The 15342-nt window shown below is 36.9% G+C and overlaps 1 protein-coding gene across 1 annotated transcript; it reads left to right on the top strand.

Annotated features, from left to right (window-relative positions):
- The first annotated feature begins 3567 nt into the window (after positions 1-3567).
- ttc19 (tetratricopeptide repeat domain 19) lies at positions 3568-11897 on the top strand. Its single transcript, XM_048164115.1, has 10 exons — positions 3568-3885; positions 4009-4094; positions 6423-6533; positions 6673-6711; positions 6832-6888; positions 7073-7134; positions 7242-7336; positions 7430-7584; positions 9644-9806; positions 11366-11897. The coding sequence occupies exons 1-10, from the start codon at positions 3618-3620 to the stop codon at positions 11530-11532; spliced, it is 1203 nt and encodes a 400-aa protein (XP_048020072.1). The 5' UTR covers positions 3568-3617; the 3' UTR covers positions 11533-11897.
- The last annotated feature ends 3445 nt before the right edge of the window (positions 11898-15342 follow it).

Below are 15342 nucleotides of genomic sequence, written 5' to 3'. Positions count from 1 at the left end.
TAGTTACTGTTGCTTTGTCTGACAAGCCATGGCGCCGTCACGCTACACAGAGTGAAAAATACATCGCGGAGCAAAGAGGACACTGACAACACGTCGACTGACAAGACAGAACAGGTTACTTATGATATTAAACAAAGTCACAGCTTACAAACTGTGTAATTTTTTTAATACATTTGAACAATAAAAACAGTTTTGTGGCTCTTTAATGTGTCGTGACAGATTGCTGTACCGCCTCAGCTCAGGAGGCTCGTGAACCTTTCATCTCTTCCTACTAGTTCATTTAAAGCATCAAATAAACATGAATGAACATGAAAAGGAATGTGTTTTCAAATGCAGAAAGACGTCAGTACACACCATTTTTCAAGTTCAAGTCCACCGAAGTTAATCTTCTAACTCCTGACTGCTTTGTCGGACAAAATGGCAGATTCGGCGTTATGATTGATTAGATCGCTTGTCAATCAAACTCCCGGCGAAGGGTCAGTTAAGGGCGCGGCCACTTGAGTGACATTTGGATTGCCGCTGCTGTCACCACTAGCCGTTTGTCTGCTGCCGTCACGTCACGTCACCTCAGCTCCACCCACGTGGAGGCCTCTTTGCTTATTTTCTGGTATCCGGGAGTGACGTGCTGCCGAGATGGCAACGGCCGGCTTTATGTTTCAAAAATGCTCTTCAGAAACCTACGGGTGACGTTTTTTTTTGCATATACATAAAATATGCTTCATAAAATTGAGGTTAAACCACTGGAGTCACATGGAGTACTTTAATCATGTCTTTTTCTTACCTTTCTGGACCTTGGAGTGGTAGTTACATTGGATCTCTATGGAGAGACAGAAACCTCTTAGACTTCATCAAAAATATCTTAATTTGTGTTCTGAAGATGAACGAGGGTGAGTAATAAATGACAGAATTTTCATTTTTGGGTGAACTAACCCTTTAATTATCAGGTGCTGACCTATTTGAAAAGAGATGACATTGCATTCAGAAGAGACAAAAGAGGATCTAATGTACTTTTTGATTTGTTTCAAGCACATAGGGCTTATTTTCCATGGGCTTTAATATACCTCTCTTGTCTCTTAAGACCTTATAGGTTTAAGAGTGTTTTAACATTTTAATTTGGGAAAACATTCCTTAATTCTGAAAACCTCAATAGGTATTAAAGTCATTTACACTCTTTTGACATTCCTCTTTGCTTGCATTATGTACTGTTTCTGTAAACTACACATTCATCTTTTTGATGGATAGGTGTCGCAGTGGGTCATAAGAGATTTGGTTAGACAGCCTTACATACCCATACACTTTATTTCTTAATTTAGGCTATGCTAACCTACAATATTGTTGTTAAAATAAATGGCAGTTTAAAAAAAAAAAAACACACACATTTATGTTTTGTTTTTAGATGGACATTTCACATGTGTAACTTTGTTCTCTTTTTAAGATGAAATGTATAAAGGCTTTACAGACATTTAAAGCTTAATTTAAAGCTTTTTTCAGATAAAGGATTGAAATATGAGGTGATTTGTATATTTTTTTTGTGAAGTTATTATTGTTCATGTGAATATTATGTGTGAGTGACTGTGTATATGGATCACCCTTTGCCTTTCCTATCTCTCTGTGCACTTCTGTGTCTGCAAATGAATATGTTAAAGCTAAAATCACTGCATGATCTGTGGTACAGAGACTCACTTGCTGTGTGCTATCATAGAACTGAAAAGAGATTATTACAAAGCATTCCCTCTTTTTCCTGTTAAAAACGAATGACCAGTGGGTGATAACAGGATATTGTGTTTTGTAACCTCATCTGTGCTTTAGTAAAATAAATAAACTGAACAGTGAATCATAAATGGATGGCTTTTATTTGCTTTATTCAGTAACTTTTTAAATTAAGTATTGTAGGTCCAGAATATCATCTGTAGACCTGGCTGTTTCTAGTTTATTTTTAAGATGTTGTTTTAGATATTTTTTCAACCGCTTATGTTTGAGCTGTTGTTTTACAACCAAAAATTGTGTCATTTCCTGGAGGATGATGTAATTAAGCAACTGGTTCTTGCCAATTAAAACAATATTATTATTTGATTTCTTTACCTGCTTGTGTGAGTTTTTGGAATAACATATTTAGTGATATAGAATGGGAAGAGTTTTGGCTTCTTCGACAAAAATTCTTCTTATCTAATATAGTTGTTGAAGTCTCTATTAAAATGATCCATAATTGTTATCCGATAAATTATAAACTTGCTAAATTTAACAATAGTATTTCACCCAATTGCTCTTTTTGCCTTCAATATGAAGAAACGATTAATCACTTGTTTTGGGACTGTACTTACTGTAAAGTCTTCTGCATTGATTTTTCAAATTTTGTTAAAAAATATTTATATCCAAACTTTTGTATAACCCCTAAAATTGTGTTTTTGGTTATTCTTTGAGTTTTACGGAAGAGGATTAGGGCCAAGCAATAATAAAAAAATAAAACCATCTCGAGATTAAAGTTGTTAAATTTCGCGAAAAAACTTGTTAAATTTCGAGAAAAAAGTCGAAATAAAATGTTGAGAATAAACTCATTAAATTACGAGAAAAAAGTCGTTAAATTAAAAAAAAAAGTCGAGATAAAATGTTGAGAATAAACTCGTTAAATTACGAGAAAAAACTCGTTAAATTTCGAGAAAAAGTCGAGATAAAATGTTGAGAATAAAGTCATTAAATTATGAGAAAAAAGTCGTTAAATTACGAGAACTCGAAGTTCTCGTAATTTAACGACTTTTCTTGTAATTTAATGACTTTATTCTCAACATTTTATCTCAAATTTTTTTCTCAAAATTTACTGACTTTTTTTCTCATAATTTAACGAATTTGTTCTCATAATCTAACGACTTTTTTCTCGTAATTTAATGACTTTATTCTCAACATTTCATCTCGACTTTTTACAACTTTAATCTCGAGATGGTTTTATTTTTTTATTATTGCTTGGCCCTAATCCTCTTCCGTAGAATTTAGACCCTTCTCATTGTAAATTTCTTATTAATGTATTGCTTTATTGTGCTAAATTTTACATTCATAAGTGTAAATTTTCAAAGAAATCTGCCTACTTTTTTATTTTTTTAAACTCTATGTAAGACTCTTTCATGGTGTAAGTCTTTTAAGCTAACATAGTTTGCTTTTGGAGTATTGTTTGTAACCCTCATTGTCTTTTGTTCTTTGTAATTGTATTTGTTGTTCTTCTATTGGATAATAATAATAATAATAATAATAAATTATTACCAAAAAATAAACCTATTTCATGTTAGAAATGGAACGAAATGTATCAAAAATATTTTTACATTGTGATATTATGATGTAATGAAACTAACATGATTTTAATACATGTGATTTAAAATTTTAATACAAAAATAGTATTTTAATTTATAATAATAATGGACTACAGGAATGGCCCGTATGTTTTCGTGCATGTGCCAGACATTAAGATACATTAATAATAGTGTAATAAATCCACATCCAATGCACAATTCATAAACAAACCATATAATCAATCTAAAATTAAATGGGAGCAAAATGAATGGAAGCAAATCGTGAGCCCAAGCCGGTCACGTGACCACCACGCCTGACGTCATTGCATAATCACAAATATGGCGCTGCGCTCTTACTGTCGACAGCTGGCTCGTTTGAAGCACTGTGTAAATGACTGTACGAGAAATGTATCCGGTTCCAGCTTATCTTTTGTAAGAATCAAATCGCTGCGTGAGTCGGCCGGTGTGTTTGAGCAGTCGAGTCGCTGTGAGAACCGCTGGCACAGAAGGTCATGGCATCTGGGCGTCAGTTCTCAATGCACCGGTGAGAGGCGTCACTCGGACACGGCAGGGTTCAGCAGGTGGACTCTTGCATGGGGTGTCATGGGTGAGTTGATGCTGTCATAACAGTGTTTCGTGCTGTTTACGTAATGTATAGACCACCTCGACCCAGGCTGACCTCTGTGTAATGATTAAAATGATCTAACTCTGTGGTTTTCTTTTGCATCAGCCTTTTCGCTTTTTGGAAGCTCTGATGAGAGGACTGAGGAACAAAAACTTGAGGATGAACTTATTCTGCTCTTGAAGAAAGCCAAGGTATACTGGGATGCTTTATTAGGTTCTCTTTACAGACATAATGTATCACATCAAGACAGTCTGATCTGCATTTGTTCATCCTAGTGTAGTTTGAGACCACAACAGAAATTTGAAAACAGAGGGATTTATTGCTCATATTGTTATTCTGATAGTATCATTTTTAATTAAATAATTTGTGTTAAATCAGTTTTCAATAGTGGTCACTGGATTTTCCAAAAATCTGCTCTAAAATGTGTTAAGGCTGGAAAACACTACACAACTTCCGATTTTAAACACTAGTTATCATTCATTTGCAGACTTTGTAAATATGATATTATTATATAGAAAAATCTGTCAACCCAAATCTGCAGACTGGCTTTGACTTTTTTGACTTAGTTCACCCAAAAATGAAAATTTCTGTCATTAATTACTCACCTTCATGTCGTTCCACACCCGTAAGACCTTTGTTCATCTTCTGAACACAAATTAAGATATTTTTGATAAAATCCAATGGTTCAGTGCGGCCTCCATTGGCAGCAAGATAATTAACACTTTCAGATGCCCAAAAAGCTACTAAAGACATATTTAAAACAGTTCATGTGTTCAACCTTAATGTTATGAAGCGACGAGAATACTTTTTGTGCACCAAAAAACAAAATAACGACTTTATTCAACAATATCTAGTGATGGGCGATTTCAAAACACTGCTTCATGAAGCTTTACAAATCTTTTGTTTCGAATTTTTGATGTTGATTCATATTGTTTCTAGATTATTGTGCAGGGTCATCAAAAGTATTTTGAATAATTGATGGACAAAAAACAACAACTTCATAACAAAAACCCAAATTTCACAGTTTTTTGGCCCTGGCACATGACCATCTAACATAATCTCACTAATCATATCATCTTTACATGGGAAAGTGTGAACGAGTGCTAGTCTGGTAAAATCACTCTATCATTCTGATTGGATTATAACAGCAGACTGATTGCTATAAAAGGAGGGAAGAAGTGTTCTTGTGTTAGCAATGGTTACCTCCAAAGAAAGATGTGTAGCCATCATCGCTTTCATCAAAATGGCCTCACTTGCAAGGAAATTGCTGCAAAGAATATTGCACCTGAAAGAACCATTCACCGGATCATCAAGAACTTCAAGAGAGAGGTTCAACTGCAGTGAAGAAGGCTTTAGGACGTCCCAGAGTGTCCAGTAAATGCCAGGACCATCTCCTTCTCCTTTTGGATCCGTATCCAGACAACTCCGTGGATCTTGAAGGAATAGTTCACTTCAGAATTAAAATTTCCTGATAATTTACTCACCCCCATGTCATCCAAGATGTTTATGTCTTTCTTTCTTCAGTCGAAAAAGATATTTACGTTTTTAGGAAAATATTCCAGGATTTTTCTCCATATAGTGGACTTCAATGGCTAACAATGGGTTGAAGGTCCAAATTGCAGTTTCAATGCAGCTTCAAAGGGCTCTACATGATCCCAGCTGAGGAATAAGGGCCTTATCTAGCAAAACTATTGGTCATTTTCTTTAAAAAATAATAAAATAAATATATATATATATATTTATTTATTTTTTTTTTAACCACAAATGCTCATCTTGCACTGCTGTGCCACGCATTACGTAATCATGTTGGAAAGGTCACACGTGATGTAGGTGGAAGTACCGCAGAAGGGTGAAACCCTCTCATTTTCTCCTCCATCTTCAAAATCATCCAACATCGTTGTTTTACCCTTTTTTTGTTTAGGGCATTTGACTTTGCACGTTCGCTTTTGTAGACACTGGATCGGTACTTCTTCCCACGTCATGTGTGACCTTTCCTACATGATTACGTAATGCGTGATGTGGGGGGTGAGTAAATTATGAGGAAATTATAATTCTAAAGTGAACTAATCCTTTAAAGCCTTAGAGAACCTGTGGTCAATCCTCGATAGACAAGCCGAAGTCCACAAATTGTGATCAACTCTGAGCACTAAAAGGACAAGAATGGATCACCATCAGTCAGGATTTGTCCCAGAAGCCGATATCCAGCATGCCAGAGTGAAATGGTTATGAAGAAGGATCAACACTGTAAATACTGTTTCTTTGCATATATTGAATGTTTTTGCCAATAAAAGCCTTTAAAACTAATGAAATGCTTATCCAGTATTTTTCCATAGAAACTTGAAAAAATAATATACAAATACTAAAGCAGCAAACTTTGCGAAACACAAAATGTACATCTCTGTCAAAACTGTAGACTCTAAACGGGCAGCAAAAATCTCTTCTAGTTTTTTATATTTTTTAAAAATAATTTTCATAATGTTAATTTTTGATGACTGAATCTTACTTCATGTCCTTCACAGTACAGCATGATGACTGGGGAACTGGACGCTGCCAACGTCTTCTTACACAAAGCTGTCAGACTGGCACATCAGATGCACAATAATGATGCCATTATATATACATACAGCCTGGTATGTTTGTTTTCCTTTGATTTTTCCTCCTTTTTCACCTACTACAGTCCATTATTTTCTTGCAGTTCTCTTTGTTAAACAATATGACAGTGAAGATTAAATGAGAGCATAATTTATCTTAACGTTCCTCTCTTCACAGATGGCGAATCTTGCCTTTGTCCAAGGTCAGCTGGATAATGTGAGTAAGGTTGAGGGAGATCTTCCCTCTGCCCTGCTCCCCTGACTCAGTGCTCTACATAAGCGTGTACATCTGTGGTGAACGTCAGCATGTGACTCTGTTTGTTGTTGTTTGTTGCAGGCTGAGAAGCTGTTTAAAGCAGCCATGAGCTTCATGCTGTCAGGGGGAACACCACAGGTAAAACACTCAATGCTGGAACATTGATGAACTTTTATACTTTTGTATGCAAGGCTCTTTCCTGATTCCTTCATTTCTGAACATCGGTTGACTTAATTATCCTATAAACAGATCAAAAATAAGAAATGCGATCAGCCTTGGTCTGTTTTTTGAAACCCTCTGTGTACCCGTTTTATCTCAAAAGGATGACAATGCAGTGATTGAGATGTCGCTGAAGCTGGCCAGCATATATGCCACTCAAAACAAGTGAGTTCTGATCCTCTGCTGAAATAGTGAAAAAAGGCGGAAAACACTTGAATCAGCTGACCTGTTAACCTCTGTGCTGTTCAGTAACTCATACTTTTCATTTCCAGGAACGAGTTGGCGGAGCATGGCTTCCAGTTCTGCACTGAGTCTTTAGAGGCCAAGATTGAGAAACAGAAGGACCTTCCTCCAGAAAGCCTGTCAGGTATGTTCTCTTTAGTTTAGGCTCACTTCCTGTCAGTGCAAACAGGTTATTTGTATTTTATTTGATCTCTTACTAAATGTTTGTTCCAATTAGACGAGGAACGCAAAGACACCAGGCTGCTGCTCGGACTCAGTCTGGATGCCAGGGCACGTTATTTGGCAGCTAATCGTCGTTTCACAGGCGCTTGCAAGGATTACCGGCACGCGCTGCAGATCTGCCAAGAGGAGCAGGGAGAATCCCACCCACAGGTGATGTTTCCTTTGTAAGACATTACACACTGGTTTGCAAGTATAAATGTACTTGCAAATGTACGTATTACAAGTAATTTGAGTTAGGTAATCAGATTACTTTTTCAAGTAACTAGTAAAGTAACATATTGCTTTTTCAATTTACAACAAAATATCTGAGTAAAATAAGTAACGCAAGTTACTTTTTCACATTTATTGACTGACTCTCCTGTCCCCATGTTGAGAGAAATAAAGTGCAGAGGTGTTGTATGCGCTGTGTGAACATGAAACTTGTTACTTTTAGACTAGGGGTGTCCAAACTCGGTCCTGGAGTTTAGCTCCAATTTATAATTCCTTACGTTTTTATATAGCGCTTTTCTGGGTACTCAAAGTGCTTTACATATGGAAGGGGGAATCTCCTCAATCACCACCAATGTGCAGCATCCACCTGGATGATGCGACGGCGGCCATATTGCACCAGAACACTCACCACACATCGGCTTATTGGTGAGGAGGAGAAGCCAATCAGTATATGGGGATGATTAGGAGGCCATGATGGACCGAGGCCAATGGGCAAATTTGGCCGGGATGCCGGGGTTAAACCCCTAGACATCCTGGGATTTTTAATGACCACAGAGAGTCAGGACCTCGGTTTAACGTCTCATCCGAAGGACGGACTTATCACAACACACCTGCATGAAAGTTTCCCTGTATGCCTAAAAACCTTAATTAGCTGGTTTAATTGGGGTTGGAGCTAAACTCTACAGGACAGTGGCCCTCCAGGAGCAGGATTAGACAGCCCTGTTCTAGACTAAATGTGAACATGCATTTACTCGTCCCACTTGCACAAAAACCTTCAGTATTCCTCAAAATGAATAAAAACATTGAAATGCAATCTCAGAATTTTACGCAAACCTGTAATAATTAAATATAATAAATTCCACAAATATACTTTATGTATTTAATCTCACTTTATTAACCAATGTCTTTGCTGCTGACCTTCAATGATCCAATTCAACCAAACTAATAAAGCAAAAATTACTTTAGATTAGATTTAGAAATGCGAGTTTGAACTTCCTCTTCCTGTATCCTATTCTTCTTTAATTCAGAATGGCAGAACAGCTGAAAAGTTTGTTTGAGCGGCGCCCTCTACTGTACAGGCGTAAATATGCATTACCTTCAGACTGAGGCTTATTCATTTCACTTTTGGTGTGAAAGGGCCTTTACATTTGCCTCAAATAGAACTTATTTTTGTTGTTATTAAAAACAAACAAGCAAGCCCAGCCCAGGTGAGAAAAAGTAACACAAAAGTAATGTTACATATTACTTTTAATAAAAAAAAGTAACTTTCCCCAACACTGACTGGGAGTATATATCCAATAGTCATATTTATTCAATGAAAATATTCCCAGACTGCATCCAAAAGCTTAAAGTACAGTGGTTCAATATTAATATTATAATGCGACGAGAATATTTTTGGTGCGCCAAAAAAACAAAATAATGACTTATATAGTGATGGCCGATTTCAAAACACTGCTTCATGAAGCTTTAGAGCGTTATGAATCTTTTGTGTCGAATCATGATTTGGATCACGTGTCAAACCGCCAAACTGCTAAAATCACATGACTTTGGCGCTCCGAACCGCTGATTCTGTGAATGCACCATTCCATTCAGTTGAGCTAAAAAATAAAGATAGCGTCTGAACGTTGCGGTTGGTGGACAGTTTGTGTGTAAATGTATGTTTTTGAACAACGTTTTCCACTTCTGATGTCATTTCTAGTGAGAAATTACTATTGTAGTATTTAAATATTTGCTTAGTTATCACCAAAGCTCACTCCATTTTGCTCATTAATCCGTTACGCTGCCTCAGAAGTCTGTCCGAAATCAGTTTCGTGGGATGTGTGCAAACACTGCCTACAAAGTCTTTGTCTGATAAGGCAGCGAGGTAACAAGTCAGCTAGCTATGTTTTCGGACACAGCCCCGGTCATTTTACAAGATCTTCTGATGGTCTATGTGGCAAGCAGGTGTAAAGTGTACAGGTGTTTGTCCCATTAATCGGTATTGTGTCATCTGTTTCAGACCCTGGTTCTGTTGAGTGATCTGGCAACCGTGTTGGACCTGCAGGGGAAGCATGATGAGGCATTGACTTATGTGAAGAAGGCCGTTGAGCTCGGACAGGCAGCGGGTCACCCTGATCAACATGTGCTGCTTGGGAATATGGCAGGAATTCTGATGCACAAAGGTTCAACTGCTCAATTTAGTTACACTGACATTTACAATTTGAAACTGATTTAATATACGCACACAGCATTCTCCCCTAAAAGTGATTGGGCAGACCAAACCGTAAGTCATAGAGACTTGAAACTTTGAGGGATAGTAGTACTTACACCATCTACAACGTCACCAAGGCTCGCCCTGATCGGCCTGATGGGGGCGCTACAGCGGTGAAAATTGCTCATAACTCCTAAACCGTTTGATGTAGGCTCAAGTGTCTTATATCGTTGGAATCCTTTCCTCAAGACAGATAAAATTGCGAGATTCCGGGTGTTTTGGATGTTTTGAAAAATCTACTTCTGCAAACTAGTCCAAACTAGTTTCGGGCCCGATCGAAACCAAGCCAGTGCAGCAAGATTCTCTGGAGTCTGACTGTAAAAAATGATCAAAAACAAGTTGAAATTTCAATTCACGGTCTCTAAGGGCCGCCAAAACGTTTGAAGTGGGCAGAGCCACTTTTACTAAAATGGCTATGATTCGTGAAAGGAACGAGATATTTTCACCAAACTCAGAACATGTATGTATGGGCTCAATCTTTGGTCACATGAAAAAAATGTTGGCAATTGGCCACTTGGTGGCACTATAATAGGAAAAAAAACATGAAAATGGCTATAACAATTACACCGTTAGTCCGATTGACGTGAAAATGGGCATGCAGTGTCTTTGTCCAAGTTCCCATGATTTTTTGGTGTGAAAAAACATGTCTGTCATCGGCCAATTAAATTTGAGCAGCTATCAGACAAGGTAACGGAGGTTGATCAGAACGAAACTCGCTGGGCCTGTTTGACTCACAGCCCTAGAGGCCTTTGAGAAATTCGAAAGAAATCGGCCACCGGGGGGCGCCTTCACATTTTTCACGTGCGTCAAGGATCGTATATCACAGGATTTTTCGCAAAGGCCCTTGACATTCATACCACATGGTAGAACTCCTCATTCGGAGCAAATTTGCCTCTAGGACCGCCTCTGTCCATCGAATGGTTCGTTAAATATTGGAGATTGCAAAAAAACAACTTTGCCGAACTAGACCTAGGTTTTTGCCTCAACCCCAATAACTGTTAAAAAGCCTTTAAAATCATATATTTCCTATGGTAAATTGCTGTATATCTTTTCCATCTATGATCTAAGTGGTTTCATGCTTGCTAAATAAACATATCTTTTTAAGAAAATGCTTAAAGGCCTTAAAGTGCTTGAAACCCCTTGAATTGCTGCTTGCAGCTATATTTTAAAGTGTAATTTATTCCTGTGATGGCAAAGCTGAATTTACAGCAGCCAATACTGCAGTCTTCAGTGTCACGTGATCTTTCAGAAATCATTCTAATATGCTGATTTGGTGCTCAAGAAACTTTTCTTATTATTATCAATGTTGAAAACGGTTGTGCTGATTAATATTTTTGTAGAAATCCACACTTGTTAATATTATATTGTATTATATAACACTGTTTTATAATTATAAATGATTATAATATAATGATTAAAGAATTCTCAGGAATACACAATTGTCACTGTTGTTTGTCTGTTATTATCCAGGGGAGTTTGAGGAGTCTGGTAAGCTGTATAAGGAAGCCCTGGCTCTGGCACATGCAGCAGGAGATGGAGAGGCTGTTGAGCAGCTTCAGGAGGGGCTGAAAGAGCTGGCCAGCAGGAGAGACGGGCAAACGGAGAGCAAAGCTGATGAACAGGAGCCCAAGGAATGATCCAAACAAAACGCTTATAATATACTTCAGTAGATCTCAACTTTAGGACAAATTTATCAGTGCAACTTTTAATTCAACAGTACACAACATACATTGTCTAATGCCCTTTTTATACCTAACCTCCCATTAGACTTATTTTGTAGTCTTGCTCTTGGACTGTAATAAATGTATTTATCTGTAAAATAGAATCAGGGAAGACGGAGTGGTGAACTGATGACTGAGTGATAAGTCAGATATTCTGTACATCAGGGCAGCTCATCATTGGTCTGTTGAAATAATGTGCAATGAAACATGCAATCTTATTTAAAGACAACTTGTGTTATTGTGTTTGATGTGAGAAGTGATTTGATAAACCTATGAACAAATGTTTGTTGTTGTTTTTATGTTGTTCTGACGCCCTAAAACCTGCAGTGCTTACTTTATCAGTAACATTAGCCATGCCCTGTAGAGGTCAGTATCTGTTCAGATTTCTGAAAGATCATCCAAGAAACCAAAGTTTTGAGTTGTTCAACCGAAGTCTAAAAGGTTGAATTAAGTAATCAATATTTTAAACATTAAGATGCAGAAACCTAAGTTCAGTTTCAGTTCAGTTTGTATTTATTTCATTTCCCGAAGGAGGTTGCAGCATTTAAATTAATACATACCAGTTATACCTACACTGTAAAAAATGTTTTTCATGATTTATCATTTTTTTCTTTTGTCAAATCAACTTAGATAATTAATGTGGTTCAGATAACATAATATTTTGAGTTTCTGTTGATTAAATCAATCATTGTATTAACTCAAATTTTTCATTTCAATGAACTCAAAATTTCAAGTTAACCAGGTAACTTTAAGTTAACCCAACAATTCTTACATAAAAAGTACAAAAACACAATACATAAACCCTTCAATATCTTTAATAATTCCTTTAACCCCTCTTCTGTCAAATATTCAACAAGATATTTATAAGTGTTTGCATTTGCATTCTTGCAAAAAAGATTGCAACTGTTTAGCTGACAATAACCTTTTTAATGAAAAAATCAAGTGCTGTTCAAAACGTGCGACCAAAGTGAAGCCGGTGCCTAGAAGTTTCTCTGCTATTTTTAGTGCGTCAATTTAAAGGAAAATTAGATTAACTTGGTTATTTAATAACTGGCCTTGGATCCTTTTCACTCTTTAAACCATTAGTCAAATGTTAGTCTTATTCTCTCAAGAAGATGCTCTTTTTCTCAATAACAGAGTTAAATATTCTCTCATTCTACAGGGTAAAAAACTTAAAAGATCCAAATCAGCAGCTCCATCAGATCTGTTCTGTGCTAGAGATGTTTTCAAGAAGTGCTTTAGGGAGACCTGCTGTGTCATCATGTCACCAGTGTATTAGAATCCACACATGATATTTTAAACCCGTAATTATTAATAGTGGGAACAGTGAGTGCCGTCCTAATAAAAGAGAAGGGATGCATTTGGGCCGGGTACTCTGAGTGTGGTCTTGTATTTTTGGGTGGTAAAAGATGCAGTGGGATCATGAGGCTGAGATCAACATGACTCAACTAGTAATTAGAGTGTGGCTCATCAGATAAGAGCAGCTCATATTTTCATTCAAACTCAAATCTTATATCAGTCCTATAGGAGGGGGGAGAGAGGCATAAGGCGAAAGGAAAAGTTTATATTGGCAGAGAGATTGTTGTGAGTCACGTTGCACAAAGCCTTTAGGCCTGCAAATCTTGTTGCTTTTGTGCTGTATTTGACTTGAACCTCCCTTTGGAACTGGAATAACACATAAAACATATTTTTAACATGGGCATTTATGCAAGACATTCATCAATTTTGTTTAAGTGTCCAAATTTTTTATAGGGACGCTGTGTATACAAATATTCATTTGTGTATATCCTCCTCTCTGAATTTTCTCAATGAGCATTGGTTCTTTTGTTTATTCCGGTTTGCAACTAAAATAACTTCTCTTGCTCTCTGCCCTCACACTGGCAAGCAGTCATGTGAACAGTAATTGCTAGTTAGTCTGAGAGGAGGAAAATGACGATTTACATGAGCTTTCCATTGTGGTGTGATCACTTTCCTTCACCACCTGGTTTCATGTCCTCTTACACTCACGCAAGTATGAGACAATGATTCTTATCTTTTTTGTAGTTCACGTTAAAGGATTAGTTCATACAAAAATGAAAATTTTGTCATTAATTACTCACCCTCATGCCGTTCCAAACCTGTAATACCTTTGTTCATCTTCAGATATTTTTGATGAAATCCAATGGCTCAGTGAGGCCTCCATTGACAGGAAGTTAATTTAGACTTTCAAATGCCCAGAAAGCTACTAAAGTTATATTTAAAACAGTTCATGTGGCTACAGTGGTTCAACCTTAAAGGTGCCCTAGAATGTTTTTTCAAAAGATGTAATATAAGTCTAAGGTGTCCCCTGAATGTGTCTGTGAAGTTTCAGCTCAAAATACCCCATAGATTTTTTTTAATTAATTTTTTTAACTGCCTATTTTGGGGCATCATTAAATATGCGCCGATTCAGGCTGCGGCCCCTTTAAATCCTCGCGCTCCCTGCCCCCCGAGCTCTCGACTATAAAACAGTGCATAAACAAAGTTCACACAGCTAATATAACCCTCAAATGGATCTTTACAAAATGTTCGTCATGCATGCTGCATGCATGCTTCGGATCATGTAAGATCATTTGATTCTGAATGAGTTTGATGGTGCTCCATGGCTAAAGCTAACATTACACACTGTTGGAGAGATTTATAAAGAATGAAGATGTGTTTATGAATTATACAGACTGCAAGTGTTTAATAATGAAAATAGCGACGGCTCTTGTCTCCGTGAATACAGTAATAAATGATGGTAACTTTAACCACATTTAACAGTACATTAGCAACATGCTAACAAAACTTTTAGAAAGACAATTTACAAATATCACTAAAAATATCATGTATTCATGGATCATGTCAGTTATTATCGCTCCATCTGCCATTTTTCGCTATTGTTCTTGCTTGCTTACCTAGTCTGATGATTCAGCTGTGCACAGATCCAGACGTTAATACTGGCTGCCCTTGTGTAATGCCTTGAACATGGGTTGGCATATGCAAATATTGGGGGCGTACATATTAATGATCCTGACTGTTACGTAACAGTCTGTGTTATGTTGAGATTCGCCTGTTTTTCGGAGGTCTTTTAAACAAATGAGATTTATATAAGAAGGAGGAAACAATGGAGTTTGAGACTCACTGTATGTCATTTCCATGTACTGAACTCTTGTTATTCAACTATGCCGAGGTAAATTCAATTTTAAATTCTATGGCACCTTTAATGTTGTGAAGCAACGAATATACTTTTTGTGTGCCAAAAAACAAAATAATGACTTTATTTAACAATATCTAGTGATGGGCGATTTCAAAATACTGCTTCATGAAGCTTCGAAGCTTTACAAATCTTTTGTTTCGAATCAGTGGTTCGAATCAGCGCACTAAAAGTATTCTCGTCGCTTCATAACATTGAGGTTGAACCACTATAGTCACATAAATATGTCTTTAGTACTTTTCTGGGCGTTTGAAAGTCTAAATTAACTTGATGGGAATGAAGGCCTCACTGAGCCATCGGATTTCATCAAAAATATCTTAATTTGTGTTCCGAAGATGAACGAAGGTCTTACGAGTGTGGAACGACATGAGGGTGAGTAATTAATGACAGAATTTTCATTTTTGGATGAACTAACACTTTAAAGTCACCATGAAATTAAAATGCACAATTCTTGAATCAAAATAACTTCCCCTCCCTCTTGCAGTGACATTTCTTCTCTTTCTCTGATGACA

Source organism: Megalobrama amblycephala, linkage group LG17 (assembly GCF_018812025.1).
Source record: "Megalobrama amblycephala isolate DHTTF-2021 linkage group LG17, ASM1881202v1, whole genome shotgun sequence".
Taxonomy (NCBI): Eukaryota; Metazoa; Chordata; class Actinopteri; order Cypriniformes; family Xenocyprididae; genus Megalobrama; species Megalobrama amblycephala.
The sequence above is the reverse complement of the archived record's forward strand: the minus strand, read 5'-3'. Positions and strand labels throughout refer to the sequence as shown.

What these genes read in the sequence shown, in the direction of transcription:
- ttc19 (XM_048164115.1), top strand. Translation starts at nt 3,618, where the DNA reads ATGGCGCTGCGCTCTTACTGTCGACAGCTGGCTCGTTTGAAGCACTGT. An exon ending in TCCAAGGTCAGCTGGATAAT is followed by an intron (nt 6,712 to 6,831) that starts GTGAGTAAGGTT and finishes TGTTTGTTGCAG; the next exon opens with GCTGAGAAGCTGTTTAAAGC. An exon ending in TGTCAGGGGGAACACCACAG is followed by an intron (nt 6,889 to 7,072) that starts GTAAAACACTCA and finishes TTATCTCAAAAG; the next exon opens with GATGACAATGCAGTGATTGA.